General features: G+C 43.3%; 1 protein-coding gene across 4 annotated transcripts in view; it reads left to right on the forward strand.

Moving 5' to 3' along the window:
* The window catches only part of DCP1A (decapping mRNA 1A), a 70,067-nt gene that overhangs the window by 49,180 nt on the left and 1,198 nt on the right, over positions 1 to 19,689 (forward strand). The window contains exons 7-11 of one of the 4 annotated variants that reach the window (XM_057554646.1): positions 10,075 to 10,824; positions 12,782 to 12,847; positions 14,868 to 15,086; positions 16,375 to 16,495; positions 19,420 to 19,524. In XM_057554646.1, coding sequence (XP_057410629.1) covers positions 10,075 to 10,824; positions 12,782 to 12,847; positions 14,868 to 15,086; positions 16,375 to 16,495; positions 19,420 to 19,493 — 1,230 coding nt within the window. In that variant the 3' untranslated portion in view covers positions 19,494 to 19,524. Of the gene's footprint in view, positions 1 to 10,074; positions 10,825 to 12,781; positions 12,848 to 14,867; positions 15,087 to 15,694; positions 19,670 to 19,689 lie in introns of those variants that run through there. The other 3 variants (XM_057554644.1, XM_028164672.2, XM_007174781.3) reach the window with 3 other exon arrangements.

The following is a 19,689-nucleotide window of genomic DNA, read 5'->3' on the forward strand; positions in this document are numbered from 1 at the left end:
TCTAAACAGCAAGAGCTATGGTGTGAGGAAGGAACAATGGAAAATCTGATACAGTTTTGTTGTTGTTGTTTTGTTTCTTGGGGTTTTTTTTTTTTAATATTATTTATTTGGCTGTGCCGGGTCTTCATTGTGGCACGCAGGATCTTCACTGCAGCATGCAGGATCTTCGTTGCAGCACGTGTGATCTTTTAGTTGTGGCAAGCGGGATGTTCAGTTGTGGCACGCGGGATCTAGTTCCCTGACCAGGGATCGAACCCGGGGCCCCTGCATAGAGAGCTCGGAGTCTTAGCCACTGGACCACCAGGGAAGTCCCCTGATACAGTTTATTAGAATTTTTTTGAGTACCGTACATGGTGTCACTCACTGAATTCCATTTCCCAGGGGCATGGTCAGACTAAATCTTGATTTAAGTGAGGCATTACAGAACTCAGAATCCAGTCTTTAAAGATGAGTAAAGAATACAATTTCACCTTTTCTATGGATGATGGAAGATGAATCCATGAATAAATAAGCCCAGCTACTAGAGGAATGCAGCCAGTTTTTCTTATCAGAGGCAGAGAAGTGTAGAGAGGGTCCTGTCCAACTCAGAGACTATAAAGCTTTGGGGAGTTTGTGTGGAGACGCGTGCTGTGCCCACTCAGCCTCTTGCGACTGATTCAGCCAGTTACTTATTTCCAAAAGTTCGTACCTTTTGACTTGTATCCACCTCTTAGTTATTCAAGTCTTAGCTGCACCTCTGTTCCCCAGAGGATCATATCACCATTCAGTTGAGTAGGTAACCTATCATCTGTTTGATGGACATCTCAGTATGGTGGCATAATGGTTAAGAATATGGACTGTCTTGTTAGAACTAGGTTGGAGTCTGGTTTTGTTGTTGTACTTGGTCATCATCTATAAAATGGCAATAATAATAGTACTGCCCTCACCAATTAATAGAGTAATGCGTGTAAAGTGTGTAGCACAGGGCCTCGTGTAATGAGCGTTCTGTCTATGATAACTCTTATTGCCCTCATAACCTCATTTATTCTGCCTCATGTGAGATACCTCTGAAACCCTAAAGCTTTACCACACACCCTATTCCAGAGAAAGTCTGAGAATCTGTCTCTGGCCTGGCAGAAGTTGCAGGGAGGCAGCATGGAGAAATTGGAAACTTTCTGCTGCTTTTGCCGTCAGAATTCAGCATTCTACCATATGGTTTCATTATTTTTTTACTTATTTACTTATTTATTTATATTTATTTAGGCTGTGCCAGGTCTTAGTTGCGGCACGAAGGATCTTCACTGAGGCATGGGGGATCTTTTAGTTGCGGCATTCGAACTCTTAGTTGCAGCATGCATGCAGGATTTAGTTCCCCGACCAGGGATCAAACCCGGGTGCCCTGCATTGGGAGTGTAGAGTCTTACCCACTGGACCACCAGGGAAGTCCCATTTTTTAATATGAAGTAGATTTCGTACCATTAGAAATACCAGTTTTGGGGACTTCCCTGGTGGTCCAGTGGTAAAGAATCCACTTTCCAGTGCAGGGGACTCAGGTTCAATCCCTGGTCAGGGAACTAAGATCCCAACTAAGATCTGTGGGGCAGGGCTTCCCTGGTGGCGCAGTGGTTGAGAATCTGCCTGCCAATGCAGGGGACATGGGTTCGAGCCCTGGTCCGGGAAGATACCACATGCCACAGAGCACCTAAGCCTGTGTGCCACAACTACTGAGCCTGCGCGTCTGGAGCCTGTGCTCCGCAGCAAGAGAGGCCGCGATAGTGAGAGGCCCGCGCACCGCGATGAAGAGTGGCCCCCGCTCGCTGCAACTAGAGAAAGCCCTTGCACAGGAACAAAGACCCAACACAGCCAAAAATAAATAAATTAATTAATTTAAAAAAATAAATAAATAAATAAATAAAGTTATTTTAGAATTTTAGAACTTCTTATTTAATATAAATGTATTGAGAATATTTATATATTTAAGAACACTATTGTTCCCTTAAGCCCAAATGCACAATTGCTACAAATCTAATAAATATCTTGAGATTGGATGCAAAAAAAAAAAAAAAAAATCCATAATCGGCCCTCCATGCAGATTGTATGTTGGTTTACAAACACTGCCATCTAGTGCTGAGGAGCAAGTAATGCTGTCAAGCCTTAATAGTATTAAATTTTATTTCAGTTTCATAATTCACTTATTAAAATTCCTTTGGGACTATTTCCCTAGTTTGTTTAGTATTGTTTTTTTGGTTCCTGTGGTTAAGAATAATCGTATCTTCTAGTGTGCCCAGGGCACTATCAGGTAGGAAATCTGACATGGACACAATAAATCCAAACAGAAGTATGAAGTTCTCTAAACAGCAAGAGCTATGGTGTGAGGAAGGAACAATGGAAAATCTGATACAGTTTTGTTGTTGTTGTTTTGTTTCTTGGGGTTTTTTTTTTTTAATATTATTTATTTGGCTGTGCCGGGTCTTCATTGTGGCACGCAGGATCTTCACTGCAGCATGCAGGATCTTCGTTGCAGCACGTGTGATCTTTTAGTTGTGGCAAGCGGGATGTTCAGTTGTGGCACGCGGGATCTAGTTCCCTGACCAGGGATCGAACCCGGGGCCCCTGCATAGAGAGCTCGGAGTCTTAGCCACTGGACCACCAGGGAAGTCCCCTGATACAGTTTATTAGAATTTTTTTGAGTACCGTACATGGTGTCACTCACTGAATTCCATTTCCCAGGGGCATGGTCAGACTAAATCTTGATTTAAGTGAGGCATTACAGAACTCAGAATCCAGTCTTTAAAGATGAGTAAAGAATACAATTTCACCTTTTCTATGGATGATGGAAGATGAATCCATGAATAAATAAGCCCAGCTACTAGAGGAATGCAGCCAGTTTTTCTTATCAGAGGCAGAGAAGTGTAGAGAGGGTCCTGTCCAACTCAGAGACTATAAAGCTTTGGGGAGTTTGTGTGGAGACGCGTGCTGTGCCCACTCAGCCTCTTGCGACTGATTCAGCCAGTTACTTATTTCCAAAAGTTCGTACCTTTTGACTTGTATCCACCTCTTAGTTATTCAAGTCTTAGCTGCACCTCTGTTCCCCAGAGGATCATATCACCATTCAGTTGAGTAGGTAACCTATCATCTGTTTGATGGACATCTCAGTATGGTGGCATAATGGTTAAGAATATGGACTGTCTTGTTAGAACTAGGTTGGAGTCTGGTTTTGTTGTTGTACTTGGTCATCATCTATAAAATGGCAATAATAATAGTACTGCCCTCACCGATTAATAGAGTAATGCGTGTAAAGTGTGTAGCACAGGGCCTCGTGTAATGAGCGTTCTGTCTATGATAACTCTTATTGCCCTCATAACCTCATTTATTCTGCCTCATGTGAGATACCTCTGAAACCCTAAAGCTTTACCACACACCCTATTCCAGAGAAAGTCTGAGAATCTGTCTCTGGCCTGGCAGAAGTTGCAGGGAGGCAGCATGGAGAAATTGGAAACTTTCTGCTGCTTTTGCCGTCAGAATTCAGCATTCTACCATATGGTTTCATTATTTTTTTACTTATTTACTTATTTATTTATATTTATTTAGGCTGTGCCAGGTCTTAGTTGCGGCACGAAGGATCTTCACTGAGGCATGGGGGATCTTTTAGTTGCGGCATTCGAACTCTTAGTTGCAGCATGCATGCAGGATTTAGTTCCCCGACCAGGGATCAAACCCGGGTGCCCTGCATTGGGAGTGTAGAGTCTTACCCACTGGACCACCAGGGAAGTCCCATTTTTTAATATGAAGTAGATTTCGTACCATTAGAAATACCAGTTTTGGGGACTTCCCTGGTGGTCCAGTGGTAAAGAATCCACTTTCCAGTGCAGGGGACTCAGGTTCAATCCCTGGTCAGGGAACTAAGATCCCAACTAAGATCTGTGGGGCAGGGCTTCCCTGGTGGCGCAGTGGTTGAGAATCTGCCTGCCAATGCAGGGGACACGGGTTCGAGCCCTGGTCTGGGAAGATCCCACATGCCACGGAGCAACTAGGCCCGTGAGCCACAACTACTGAGCCTGCGCGTCTGGAGCCTGTGCTCTGCAACAGGAGAGGCCACGATAGTGAGAGGCCCGCGCACCGCGATGAAGAGTGGCCCCCACTTGCCGCAACTAGAGAAAGCCCTTGCACAGAAACGAAGACCCAACACAGCTAAAAATAAATAAATAATAAAAATAAAGGAATTCCTTAAAAAAAAAAAAAAAAAAGATCTGTGGGGCAACCAAGCCCGTGCGCCACAACTACCAAGCTCTTGTGCCTCAACGCTAGAGCCCGCCCTCGCGCCACAACTACAGAGCCCACACGCTCTGCAGCCTGCACACCACAACTAGAGGGAAGCCCACGTGCTGCAACGAAAGATCCCGCATGCCTCAACAAAGATCCTGTGTGCAGCAACTAATACCTAATGCAGCCACAAAAAAAAAGAAAGAAAGAAAGAAAGAAAATAAATAAATATGTATATATTTTTTTTAATGGAGGATTTAGAGAGACTTTAAAAAAAATACCAGTTTTTTTCAACAGTCTTAGATATATGTATTAATTCAGTAAATATTTATTAAATTTATACTTCAAAGTAAGCCGTGTTTTTCTATACTGAAATAAACATTATCATCAAGCACCATAAGACATTCACCATTCTAATCGTCTTGGAAGGTGATTTTTTTTTTTTTTTTTTTATTTGGCTCTGTCGGGTCTTAGCTGTGGCATGTGGCATCTTTCCTTGCGGCGTGCAGACTCAGTTGCAGCGCGCGGGCTAAGTTGCCCCGCAGCATGTGGGATCTTAGTTCCCTGACCAGGGATCAAACCCATGTCCTCTGCATCGGAAGGCAGATTCTTAACCACTGGACCACCAGGAAAGTCCCTACAGATACCAGTTTTTAAGTGTAAGTGTAGAAACATTTCACATGTAAATGTGGGTAATGTTAGTTGTTCAAAAGTTGATTTGTGTTCCACTAGATAGGTAAAAATTGCTACCTGGATCGTGTCATTTATGAAGCCTAAGGTGTATTTCATGGTGAGGCTTCTCCATGTCCTATTGTTTGATTGCTCCTTTTCTTATAACATAAAATAGTATTCTTCCCTGGAAAAGACTCTTAAGTTTCTGCAAGATAGTCCCAATGTGGTCTGTGTTTTTTAAAGTAGGTATGTCTAAATGTTGGTTTGTGCGTGTGTGTATATATATATATATATATATATATATATATATATATATATATGTATGTATATATATATACACACACACATATATACACATATATATAAAAGAATATGGTGCTTAAGATCTACGTAATTGGGAATTCCCTGGCGGTCCAGTGGTTAGGACTCCGCGCTTCCACTGCAGGGGGCACAGGTTCAATCCCTGGTTAGGGTACTAGTGTAGTTTTCCAGCACTTCTTTTGCCAAGCAGTCTTCACCATTTTGTTCTAAACATGATGTATAAAAAAGGAATTAACCCAACTCAAAAATGGGCAAAGGGGGAACTTCCCTGGCAGTCCAGTGGTTAAGACTCTGAGCTTCCACTGCAGTGGGCGTGGGTTCAGTCCCTGGTCGGGGAACTAAGATCCTGCATGCTGCATGGTGCAGCCAAAAAATAATAAATAAATAAATAAAATTTTAAAATGGGCAAAGGGCTGAATAGACATTTCTCCAAATAACATACACAAAAGGCCAACAAGTGTTATGGTAATGTAAAATGGTACAGCAGCCCTGGAGAACAGTTTGGCAGTTCCTCAAAAAGTTAAAATGTGGAATTACCATATGATCCAGCAGTTCTTTTCCTGGATATGTACCTGAGAGAACTGAAAACAAGGACTAAAACAGACACTTTTACACTAATGTTCTATGAAGCATTATTCATAACAGCCAAGAGGTGGAAACAAATTGTCAATCATCAGATGAATGGATAAACAAAATGTGGTATATACGTACAATGGAGTGTTATTCAGCCTTTAAAAGGAATGAAATTCTGGGAATTCCCTGGCGGTCCAGTGGTTAGGATTCTGCGCTTCCACTGCAGAGGGCACAGGTTCGATCCCTGGTTAGGGAACTAAGATCCCGCAAGCCGTGAGGCGCAGCCAAAAAAATAATAATAAAAATAAAAAATAAAAAGGAATGAAATTCTGATACCTGCTACAACATGGATGAACCTTGAAAACATGCTAGGTGAAATTAAGTCAGTCACAAAAGGACGAATATTGTATGATTACACTTATACAAGGTAGGTAGAGTAGGCAAATTTATAGATACAGAAAGTAGAATAGAGATTACCGGGGTCTGTGGGTGGGGCATTGGGGGTGACCAGGAGAGAAGGTAGGGAGTTGTTTAATAGGTACAGAGTTTCTGTTAGGGTTGATGAAAAACTTCTGTAAATAGACAGCATTGTAAATATTCTGAATGCCACTGAATTTTACAGTTAGGTATAAATATGGTTAAATATGGTTAAAATGGTAACTTTTGTTATGTATATTTTACCATAACTTTTAGAAATGAGAAGGGGGAAGGAATTGTCTCTGCTCATCAGCAGACATTTATAATGCCAGGGATCCAGAAGTGAGTAGATCACAGTGTTCAGCTTGGGGTTGGAACCTATGCATTCTACTACAGTTATGTGGCCTGGACAGAGAGAAAGAGACATCTGTTCCATATCAGAATTCATTGTCTATTTCAGATTACTTTGAATGGATTTGAAACGTTACCAGTGAATTTTGAACAAATAGCTGTGTCTTTAATGACTCCTTGCCTCAGGGAACAATGGGGTGATTTATAATAGCACAGCCTCCATATCCCATCAAGTGGTTTTGTTGTTATTGTTTTGCATTATAGGGGATGATATTCTAAAAGGATTTGATAGATTTTTAATATCCCCACATATTATTTGATGTTCTTTAAAACATATCCACACACAGATTTATCGTAATTGCTATTAAGAGTATATGTGGGGCAATGTGCTCACCGGTCCCGCAGATCTGTCTCTTGCTTCAACAGTGTTTGGACGGAACAGACCCAGGGACGCCCCTTGCTCCAGCCTCCGACCACTCTCCAACCTTTTTTCCAGTCCCAACCTTCGGAGTCAGCCACTCAGCTATCCTCGGCCACCAGGACCAGCTAACACCATTTTTTGAGCTTAACTCCTTATTACCGATCACCCCTGAGCTCCCAGATTCGTCAGAATTATTCCACCAAGGTGGAGGCCGCCATCAACTGCCTGGTCAGCATGCATCTGCGGGCCTCCTACACCTACCTCCTCTCGGGGCTTCTATTTCGACCGCGACATCGTGGCTCTGGAGGGCATGGGCCACTTTTTCTGCGAATTGGTGGGGAAGAAGTGCGAGGGTGCCAGCGTCTCTTGAAAATGCAAAACCAGTGTGGCAGCCGTGTCCTCTTCGAGGACATGCAGAAGCCATCTCAAGATGAGTGGGGTACAAACCCAGGACACTTTGGAAGCTGCCATTCTCTTGGAGAAGAACCTGAACCAGGCCCTTTTGGATCTGCATGCCCTGGGTTCTGCCTGCCCAGACCCCCACCTCTGTGACTTCCTGGAGAGCCACCTCCTAGATAAGGAGGTGAAACTCATCAAGAAGATGAGTCACCGCCTGACCAACCTCCGCAGGCTGTTTGGTTCCCAGGCTGTGCTGGGCGAGTATCTCTTCGAAAGTCTCACCTTCAAGCACGACTAAGAGCCTCCAGAGCTCAGCGGCCTTTGAGTAGCCCCTCTGGTGTCAGGGCTTCTGCCTGAAGCCCCTCTCTGCAGCCACTAGGCAGCTTTTTAACCACCCTGGAGCCCTCTCCCAAGCCTTGGACCAAATGGAAACAATAAAGCTTTTTGCAGCAAAAAAAAAAAAGACTGTATCTGGGTTCATATAATGATGTTAATAGCCAACTCCCAATTATTGAATGCTTGTTGGGCACCAGACATTATATTGAGAACTTAATTTTTACAACAGCTCTGTGAGGCAATTAGCCACAGTTGCCCTCAGTTTTCAAATGAGGGAACTACATAGAAATGCTGTAATTTTACCAGTTAACAGCTGGTACTTGAACCTAGGTACTTTTTATTTCAGACCCTAAGCTCTGCAGTTTTCCAGAAGTAAAAATGTAAGGATATGAAACCATATAAAGTCTTTTGCAGTTCTTCACATCCACAGTGTATGATGAGGTGTTAGTGCTGCCTAGTATTTGGAGTGAGACTGTGAATCTGGAAAATCCCCTGAAGTGCTAGAAAGTGTGACAAGACAGTCTTACTAGTCTCGCTACGGCATTGTTAGCGGGGGCCTGAATGTGCCACATGAGAGTTCCTTCACCTAAACAAAGCCTCTTGTCACATTAACTTGCCAAGATAAATTATGTTAGCTTTAATATTAATAGAATTCTCTTCATTGACTATTTTCTGAGATATAATGGTTCGGTACGAAATTGTAATTTTTTACAACTGGAGGAGGCTTCTGCCTCTTCCTCCACAACGGCTATTCCGCGCCACCTACGCTCTCCCGGCCACCTCTCTCTCACCCAGCAGGTGCTTCTGCCCTCACACCAGGGAGAAAATGCACAGCGGCGCCCCCGAAACTTTTTCTGTCCCTTATGTGTAAGCTCCCCTGCATGCTCAGTCCTCCCTTCCCTGTTGTCCCTCCACAAAGGGGATCCCTAACCCGCTTCCCTTCAGAGCCTGCTGCCCAGAAGCTCCCTCTCTCTCCTTCTCCCCGCCCTTCACAGCCCGATGCCCCTGGCACCTGGTGAACACCATTAATCATTTGTCAAATGGACACAGCAAACATTGGGGGAAAACTGAGCTTGTTTTCCTGTAGAAATGGGATCATACCATAGTGTTATCATCATTGTATTTCAGATGCAGTGTACTTGAAGGCCTTTATAGACTTTCTGGGGCCCTGAAAATCATGTGTTTTCAGTGAATTTTTTTTGTCATGTAAACATATATGTAAACAACTAAGAAGTCCATACACTTTAGGGATAAAACCATAAGTTGAGGCTGCTTGTGTTCTCAGAGTACTTTGTCTCCCATGAGAATGTAAGCTCTATCAGGGTAGGACTTTTTTTTGTTACTTCCTGGTATGTCCTTTGGGCCCAGGTCAGAGCAGGACCTGCCACCCTGTGCATACTCAGCAAATAAAGGTTAAATGAATTCAGCAATACTGCTTGAAGGAAAGGGGCCGGAAAGCTCACAAGTGGGAAGCATGAATATTTCTCCTTTGAGTCGTTGCAGTGGTATCAATAAGCCAGATCACTAAAATATATGTAAATTTAACATGTTCAGGCTTATTAAGCTTTGCTTTTTCTTAAGGATTCTGTGATTCGGGAGTAGGAAGGAGGAATGGCTAGCTATTTAAAAAATGGTTAAATTGGGAGGGGCAAGATCGGGGTAGGGGATTAAGAGGTACAAACTACTATGTATAAAATAAATTAGATATAAGGATATATTGTACAGCACAGAGGACATAACCAATATTTTATAATAACTTTAAATGAAGTACGAGCTATAAAAATACTGAATCACTATGTTGTACACCTGTAACTAATATAATGTTGTATCAGCTATACTTTAATTTTTTTAATGGTTAATTTTATTTTCTGGTATTTGAGGCCTAGTCCTCAAGGTGCAATGCCTACCTTTTAGTCAAAAATCATGAAAATAAAGGTAGGATTGCTTGATCAGCATTTGGTCCCTCCGTCCTCTTGAGTGTAATTTCCCTACCATGTGTGACTGACATAGGACAATTAGGCACAATTAACTTTGAAGTAAAGTAATTGCCCCTTCACCTTATATCTGTTTGCCAACAAAAAAAAGATGAATTCTAAGCTATCACCTAGAGTCCGGAAAATTGGAATTTTACTACTAATGCAGATTTCTGTCCACCACCTTGGGGAGACCAGATAGATGTACCTAGGCCTTAATCCTGAGGACATCTTCAGTTTGTTCCACTTCCTATTTTCAGACTCCACCCAGCCTTGCTTCTGCAAACTGTTTTGGTTGATGGAAAAGAAGTTTAGTTGGGCTGGTTTGCAAGAGATTTCTTTCATTGGGTGGTTTGATTTGTTTTTCAGTCTGCTCCGTCTGGACACAAGCATCTGACAGTGGAAGAATTATTTGGAACCTCTTTGCCAAAGGAACAGCCAACACTTTTGGGTCTGGATTCAGAAGAAGTGGAGAAGCTGCCAGGAGATGCCTCCCAGAAAGAGCCCAGCTCGTTCCTACCATTTTCCTTTGAGCCAGGAGGGGCCCCTCAGTCGGAAAACCTGGGTGTCCATCCTGCTGCCCAGCACTCAGTCCAGCCTGAAGTCACCACCCCGGTGCTAATCACTCCTGCCTCCATCACACAGTCCAGCGAAAAGCAGGCCCCAAGCTATGTGATCCCGTTGCACCCTGTGCTTAGTCCTACTCTACCAGCAGAAGCTTCTACTGGACAGGCTCCCCCAGGCCTACCCCGAAACACCACCATGATGCAAGCAGTGAAGACCACACCTAGACAGAGGTCTCCACTTCTGAGTCAGCCAGTCCCTGAGCTGAGCCACACCAGTCTGACTGCCAGCCAGAGCCCATTCAGGGCCCCACTGAGTGTGACAAACACAGCTGGTACATCCCTCCCAAGCGTTGATCTTCTCCAGAAACTCAGGTTGACCCCACAGCATGACCAAATACAGACACAGTCACTTGGGAAAGGTGCAGTGGCACCCAGCTTTTCTGCAGCAGCTGGCCAGCTGGCCACGCCTGAGAGCTTCATAGAGCCTCCCACGAAGACAGCAGCAGCGAGAGCCTCGGCCTCCCTGAGCAACATGGTGCTTGCTCCCCTTCAGGTACTGGCAGGAGGGTGGGGGGCTGTAACTGGGTGGGATGAAACTGCAAAGACCTGGATTTTAATTGACAGGAGACAGAGTTGTTTAAAGAGACAGCTGTTGAGTGTGTCAGGAGCTAGAAGAAAGGAGAGATAAGCCCTGCAGTGATCAGCCAGACCATTGGTAACTGGTGGTGTAACTCAATTCACTTCCCAAAGTTATTTCAACTGATAAAAGCTAAGAAACTATTTTCTTTCCCGGGTGTACATTTTAGGGTTTTTTGTTTATTTTTGCCTAACAGTTCCAGAAGTCCTTATTTGACTCGGGACCACGGATCCAGATTATCCCAATCTTTGTTCCATCCCTGGCTCCCTCAGTACTCTCACTGAGTGCCTGCCTTGTGCCAGGAGCGTTAGGGCTGCCATCAGACCATCCCAGATTTGGAGGTCTGGGGTCAAATAAAGCTTCCTCAGGAAACTGATGTTCAGCTGAGATCTGAAGACTCAGTAGAAGTTAGCCAGACCTATTCTAGAAGTAGGAAGAGTGTGTGGAAGCAAGGAAAATAGCACATACAGAGGCCTGGACATGAGAGGGCTTTTGCTGAACTTGCACTGCGGCTGGATCTACGTGGAAAGAAACGTAGGGGAGCGGGTATTTGTTGATGAGCAAAACTTTGTAAATTGTGTCAAGGAGTTAGAGGTTTGTTCTAAGGGCCCTAGGGAGTCTTTTAAGTGCTTTGAGCCAAGGGTGGTGTGCTGGGAAACGAGAAGATGGAAGTAGAATGACCCATCAGGAAGGAGGCTGGGGCAGTCACCCAGGCTTGAGCTGGTGGGGGCCTGCACTGGGGAGTGTGGACACGTGGATTTGTTAAGAAGTAGGATCAGTGGGACTTAGTGGTGAAGTGGGTGTGGGGGTGAAGAAGAGGCTTGTCCCTCAGTTTATAAGGTCGGTGAGTTTACAAATGAGGAAGTCAGGTCAGAGTTGGAAGTGACTTGTGCAAGATCACAGAACTGAAAGGGGGTAGAACCTTTCAGGGTTTTAGTCTCATGCCCTTTAATAATTATAATCCCCAACTCTTAACATTTTACCAAATAATATTATATAGAAGAGCCCATCATAATAATTGAATATTATTTCTTAGTTAATGGAGTATTTTTTCCATTCCATTGAAATTCTGTCCAGAAAAAGGGGAAACCTAGTGTCCTGGTTACATCATTAAATTGTCATTTTTTGCCATTTCTGTCTGCAGTATAAGGAGGAGAGAAAATGTTCTGTTTGACAGGTAGGTATCACACCCCTGCAGTGTGTCTGCTGCCACTGTTCCTGTTCTTCTGGAAGTACAACCAGCAGTGGTGAATGCCACCCCCTCCAGATTTTGACCTCTGGGATAGCACCCTGCTCTCCAGCATGCCTCCTTGCAAGGGAAGCTTACAGACATGTACATTTTCATTTATGTGGCAGTGTTGAATTTTAGGACCTTGGGCTTTATTGAGTTCTAATGTATTTGCTCTAAACAGGAAGTTTTTTGTCTCCCAGTGAATGGGGATAAAATTTAGCATGTGGAAGTGTGACTCTGTATGAAGACTATTTAGTGCCACCTGTCCAAAGTTTAAATCACCTTATCAGGAGGTATCACACTGCCAGGATCTTGCATCTCTACAGCCTCAACAGCAAAAATAGGCTTGGGCTATCCCAGCTCTTATAAGAGACACAGGTTTCAGCTTTTTCCTTAGAGACACTTTCAAGACTTTGCACGCACCCCTGTTCTCGGGTGGAACTGAAGGGGGTCGGGTGCTGTCCCAGAGCTCTCATCCTGCATTGTCACAAGTTCTGGTCAGCCTCTCCCCTCAGGAGTCTAGGAACCAGTTCATGTCTGAACTATTCCTTACTGCTGCTAACCTAGATTTTTCCACAGTAACTAAGAAATCTTAATTGAAACTTGCTACATCTGTTCATCTTTTCTTTTTAAACGTTGCAGTCTATGCAGCAAAACCAGGATCCTGAAGTTTTTGCCCAGCCTAAGATGTTATCCAGTGCCATCCCGGTAAGGATTCCCTTTTTCTGAAGAGCACAGTATGTTTAAGTTCTTCTGCTGAGTGTGAAGTAAAACATTGTCACTTGAGTGAAAAGTTTTAGCTTTCAAGCCTAGGCCCATCTTAGGTGCCCCCTCCTGCTCCCCTAGGCAGAGTTCATTGCGGTGGTCTCTGTAGGCCTCAAGGCATCTGTCTGCAGTGATGTCTTCCCTGACTGTGGGTATGGGAGGGCAGGGTGGGCCGCAGCAGGGGCACTCACTCAGTGTCTGTGCATGGGCGACTGCTGAGAGCAAGTCAGCCTGGTCCCTATGAGTAGGAGATTGTCTTTGCCCTGGAAGAGCTGTGGTGTCTCAGTAAACAGAAGGCGGCATCACTATGCTGCTCTCATTGGCTTCCCGTTGCTCTGACGACAAAGCCTCCCAGGCCTGTGTGCTCTGTGTCTTGCTGTTTCTCCCCTGCCTCATTTTTTAAAAGTTGCCCTCATCCTCCATTACCTACCAGCCTTGACATGCACACTTATTTTTTTCAGTTCTTAAACTTTTACATTCCTTTTGCCTTTGAGCCTTTACACCACTCCTCAAGTCTCAGAATTTAAAGTATAGCCAGCTTCTGACTGGTCTTGTTAACGGGTCTTTTCTGTAACTTGTCCTGCTGCATGGTGATCGGCGGGAGCTCTCAGCCTGGTGTTGCACCAAAACAACAAACCAAATGGCTCAGAACCCAGAAACCACATTCTCAAAACTATGGCAAGCTCTTGGCTATTTGTAAATGAGGAGAGTGACAGATAGGAGGAAAAAAATATATAGCTTTCTGTTGATTATATCAAAATGTGAGAATTATTTAAAATACTAATTATTACTCTTTTGTGTATTCTGATGGTTAGCTATTATTAGCCCAGAAGTACATCTAAATGAAAGGAGATAGATATTAGATTTATGTTTTTAAAATGTATCTTTGAGGGTTTCCCTGGTGGCGCAGTGGTTGAGACTCCGCCTGCCAATGCAGGGGACACGGGTTCGAGCCCTGGTCTGGGAAGATCCCACATGCCGCGGAGCAACTAGGCCCATGCGCCACAACTACTGAGCCTGCGCGTTTGGAGTCTGTGCTCCGCAACAAGAGAGGCCGCGATAGTGAGAGGCCCGCACACCGCGATGAAGAGCGGCCCCCGCTTGCCGCAACTAGACAAAGCCCTCGCACAGAAACGAAGACCCAACACAGCCATAAATAAATAAATAATTTTTTTTTTTTTAAATGTATCTTTGATACCTGTAATGGTATAATAAATACGTTGAACACCACCAAAGAAACTAAGGCTCAGGATTTCCCTGGTGGTCTAGTGGCTAAGACTCCGCGCTCCCAATGCAGGGGGGCCCAGGTTTGATCCCTGGTCAGGAAACTAGATCCCACATGCCACAACTAAAAGATCCCGCATGCCCCAACTAAGAGCCAGTACAGCCAAATAAATAAATATTTTTTAAATGAAAGAAACTAATGCTTCATATAACTGGGTTTTTTAAATTCTCTTTTTATTGAAATAAAACTTACATATAATAAAATGCAGATTTTTAATTGAGTTTTAACATACGTATATCCCCTGGGTAACGGCCCAGCCAAGGTATGTAACATTTCCATCACCTCAGGAAGTTCCTTCACACCCTCTTCCAGTCATTTCTGTGCCCCTCATGGAAAAACTTCGCATGTTTGATTTATCACAGGACTATTCTTACTGTGCATACCCTGCTGTTATTTATCAGATTCCCCTTCTGTGATGATCGGGCTTGGCTTCTCATAACAACTCTAGGGCATCCTTATCATATAGATGGACTCTTTATCCTTCAGCTAACAAGCTTCCTAACCAGACGTAAAATGCCCAGATGCTGCTCCTGAATGTTTATCTGAACCCCAGATAGTTAGCATTGGACTCTGGGCTCCAGTCTCCTGCTGCTTATGCTTGTTATCAGGCGTCCACTGCTCTGGACGTGGCTGCTGACTTCCACACTTCGGTGCAAAATGACCATTGTTCCCCTGCAGGTGGCAGGCCCCCCACTGGTTCCTGCAACAACTTCGGCAGTGTCCTCAGTCCTGCTGTCCCCAAGTGTTTTCCAGCAGACAGTTACAAGGTCCTCAGACCTTGAGAGGAAAGCAAGCTCCCCTTCTCCTCTCACTGTTGGAACATCAGAAAATCAGAGAAAGCCTTCCATTATCCTCAGCAAGTCTCAGCTCCAGGATACATTAATACACCTAATTAAGGTATGTAGGATATCAATTTAGTCTTTGAATTTCATTCTTTAAAAATAAAAAAATTGTATGACTTCTTAGAAAATCAGTTCATAAAGAAAATTCAAGACTAGCCAGAACCAGTGTTTCTCTCTTCTTGGGCATACGCTCCAGGTGGAAAAATATCTGAGTGGGGCTTCCCTGGTGGCGCAGTGGTTGAGAGTCTGCCTGCCAGTGCAGGGGACACGGGTTCGAGCCCTGGTCTGGGAAGATCCCACATGCCACGGAGCAGCTGGGCCCGTGAGCCGCAATTGCTGAGCCTGCGCGTCTGGAGCCTGTGCTCCGCAACAAGAGAGACCGCGATAGTGAGAGGCCCGCGCACCGCGATGAAGAGTGGCCCCCGCTTGCCACAACTAGAGAAAGCCCTCGCACAGAAATGAAGACCTAACACAGCCATAAATAAATAAATAAATTTAAAAAAAAATATCTGAGTGAATTCCAAAATATTAATGATGGTTATCTCTGGGTGGTGGGATTCTTTGGGTAATTAGTTATACAGATCATGTATACAGCTTCTTCCTAAGCTGTTATCAAGAAAGTAAGCTCTAATGAGGTAAATGTGACATTACCATCTCTTCCAGAATGATTCCAGCTTCCTCAGTACGCTTCATGAAGTCTACTTGCAGGTTCTGACCAAGAACAAAGACAACCACAACCTATGACTGGAGCAGAGTAAATACGAAGGCAGAATGTCGACCTCAGAAACAAATAGGCCTCATCATGGAAACTTCTAAACAGAACATTGAGTTTTGAGAATCCTGAAATTGAGCCTATGAGAAAGAGACTCATTCCTTAAGAATGTTTTCCAAGTGACGTTCCCAGTGATAATGGAGGTTTCACTGTGAAGCATCACCAGCAGACCTTTGTTTTGACAAAAAAAAAAAAAAGACCATTGTGTTGAGTTGTGTGGGTGTTTTCATCAGATCTAAGCAAGTTTGTGAAATAAGGAATCTGATTTTCAACTCACTTTCACGTTCAAGGTCTTAGGGAAAAGGGGTCACCAGCCTTGCAGCAGTCAGAGTTCAGCCCAGCCTGCACCCCTCTCCCCTCCACTCCCCCCCTAAAAACTTGAGCATTGGGCTGATGGTCAAGTTCAGAACAGAGCAGAAGTCAGCTCTGTGCAAAGTAGCTACGTGTTTTAAGGGTCAGAGTTTAAGCTGGCAAATTAGGACTGATTTGTTCAAGTGAAGTATATTTTATATGAACGCCTCACTTGGGCCTTAAAAGTTCTGAAATTTCTTAATTGTGTTTTGTTTTTAAGTGTCCCCAGCGCTGCCGTGTAGCAGGCTCCCAGTGCGGGGATACGTTGGCATCGGGCCCCGCAGGCCCTGTCATGGTGTGGGAGCAGGCGTGGCACACCTTTGAAGTAAAGGCTGGGACTGGTAAGGCCCGAATTCTATCAGAAATCTTCACTTTAAGTTACTCTCCAGTGGTTTTGAAAATGTTAAATTTGTGTGTGAATCATAGCCTTATTTTCCTTTTCTGTCTAAACACAGTGAGAAGTCATTGTTAATTGTTTTCCTTAACACTTTGACAAAAGGACCAGTGGACCAATCTGACAAAGCCATTCTGGTTCCATTCCTCAAGTCTACTGAGAACAGTTTTAAAGCTATGCAGAAAAGGGAGCTGTTATTCACACTGCCCTTATTTTATTATAGAATATGGAGTTAAAAACAAAGTGTGAAATTCAGAACTTTACCAATGTATTCCTAGGCTGTGAGTACTTTTGCAGCCCAAAGTGTGAAAATATGTAAAGATGCTTTGTTATGCTGCTATTGATCCGCCATGATTTATATTTATTCTTTTATGGCATGTAATGGTGATTAGTAATATTTTAATGTAGATTTTGATTTATTTCAGCAATAGTAATTTTAAGATATTCTTTGAATGAAAGTGTCTTCGTTTCTATGATACAGGTCATTTTGTAGTATTTAACCAATTAAGATGCACTGCTTACTTTTCTGAGCACTATTTAATGATGGGGTAAAACCCAATTGGCTCAACCAGCTAGCATAAGGATTAGCTGTGAATAATGCTGACAGATGTAATGGTTCCTCGGGAACAATCATTTAAGCTTTAATGGTAACTCAATCATAAGTCCACAGATTTTTTTTTTTCTAGCTGAGATTTTAGAAAATTACTTGTGAATTGCATACTTGTTTTAGTTTGCTCTTAGTTTTTTAGCATAAAGAATACCTTGATTGGCTTTTGTTAATCTAAACATGCTTCCTGAGCAACTTTTCTGCTTCCCAATTTAGTGTCTTCTATTGCATTTACCTAGTTATTTGTGAATTGCGCAGAAGTCAGGGAAGCTTTTAAGTTCTCATACTCCATTAGGAATAGTTTGTTTTCAAAGGTAGTGTGTAAATTCAGCAACCAAAAATGAATTGCTTGCGTGTCACCTGGGAAAGAGAAAGTTACAGTAAGACGTGAAGTGTTGCTGACACCAGGAGATGGTGTCCAGGGAGCCACGTGACTGTTCTCAGAAAACAGTTGCCCTGGTAGGTTTGCTCGCATCCCAGGTGTAGTCTCAGTGGGCTTTGGTAAGCAGAAGAATCAAGGGATTCTTGTTATGATAGACATTTGAATTGAAATGATGATTTGAGTATGGACAATATTATGAGAGAGTTGAGAGAATATCCTGAAGAGGGTCTTTAATCAAATCTGTTAATTTTCACCCTTTAATCCAAGTAATGAATATGACAGACAGTAAAGAGAATCTGTGATAAGGTTTCCTTCGTGTGAAAGTAAATTTTTAAGTGCCCAAGTCATGGAGATTTGAAAAGGGTAAACCTGTTTCAACTCCCAGATTTATGTATTCAAAGCATTTTGAAAATTCAGAAGCCAGAAGTTCACCGTCATGATGACTAGGAAGTTCAGGCCAGAATGAGTCCCTAGAGAAGTCAGGCCAAGCCTGAATAGTTGCAGTTGGATGACCCTGGCCCGAAAGTCGCAGTTCAGTTGCCTTATTCCTCGTTCAGGCTTCTGTCCAGAACCTCATGCTAGTTTAGGTTGCATGTTTACATTGCTGCAGTGACTTTACTGGAATCTTAATTTTAAACCTTAGTTGAATCAAAATGGACACCAAAACAGAGATGCTTCTTGCTAGGTTTGCAGAACTGCAGGTGACCTGCATTTAGGTCACCGTGACTGTCTGTATGCCCCCCCTCACCTGGGTGGGTGGCACTACTCTTCTTTGGTTGTAGTTAATGTGGTGTCTTTGAATGGACACCCACCTCCCAAACAGCCTTGCTCCTTTCCTTTAAGGAAGAAGCTCCTCCTCATTGTGCATCTCTCCTGACGTTTGTAAGGTGTGACTTTGAATCCTAGGTTTTCAAGTGACTGTCAGTTTCAGAAGCATTCATGCCGTCTGCATGTGAATGTGAGTGTCCATGGCTTACTTTGGAAGGCTTTTGGGAGCGGGGTTTTGTTAAGAGCCCAAGTTGACCTGGGTCCTTCTCTGCTGGAGGATGCACAGGCTAAGTTTAGAATATGACCCGATTTTGCATGTTAAGAATTGTTCTTTTTCCACCCATGTATTCTTGTAAAAATTTTAAACCCCATCAAATCTTCTACTAGGTAAATATTTTTAAACCACGCAGCTTTATTACTCTCCTCCCCAAAGAATGTAGTTTGAAATTTTCTCATTTTGGTAGTAGAGGCCATAACTGCCATTGTATTACTAACAATGCAACATGAAATTGAAGGTGCCTAACTGCTTAGAAAACAAAATTAGCCATCATACTGTAACTCTGGGCAAAATGAAACACAGAGGAATGAGAGGCGGCACAGGCACAAGTGGGCTCAGTCCACGTGAGTGAAGACGAGGAATCACAGGGACATGTGTCCTGCATTCTTGCTGCGTGTTTGCTGCTGAGCACGTGTTTCTTTCTTACTTGTCTTTGGTTTTCTTCAGTTGTATTCAAAGGGCCTTCTGGAACCAATAGTGCCCTGTGTTTTCAGGTGTCTAAAACGTTAAGATCTGAAACAAGTAAAGCAACTTACACTGAGCTTTTTAAAGCTGTGCTTGAGAACATTTCCCTGAGTGGGCCGGGGCCTCAAGGAGCCTGTTTTTCAGCAAATTCAGCAGGAGAGATGTGTGCAATGTTTCACTCGGTTTTGTATTTGACATCTTCATTTGAAATGCTATGATGCAATATCGTTCACTTTGAATGGGGAAAATGCAAAATTGTGTTTCCCTTTTATCTGTGTGATTCCTTAAGAAACGTGTTTTTAACAGTATGTGTTCTAAATGGTTTTTTATTCTGTATTCCTGCTTTGGCCATGTGGCTCTCATGACCTTCAGTGTACCAGAGTCTCAGCGCCCTGAAACGTGAGCATGAGAAGCTCTGGGATTACAGCAAGATTTTTGTTCCATGAGCGCAATACAGCATCATTAACATTTTTAATGGTATGGATTTTATACCATCTGTGTATGTTTGCAAATATTAAGTTATTACCTGTTTTCAGATGAGCATTTTTCATCCTAAATTTTATATGTTTGCAAATATATTTTTTTAATAAAAGTTCAAAACCAAGTTTTAGCACCTACTAAATTTTAATTGTGTTTTTATTG

The sequence above is a fragment of the Balaenoptera acutorostrata genome, chromosome 10 (assembly GCF_949987535.1).
Source record: "Balaenoptera acutorostrata chromosome 10, mBalAcu1.1, whole genome shotgun sequence".
Taxonomy (NCBI): Eukaryota; Metazoa; Chordata; class Mammalia; order Artiodactyla; family Balaenopteridae; genus Balaenoptera; species Balaenoptera acutorostrata.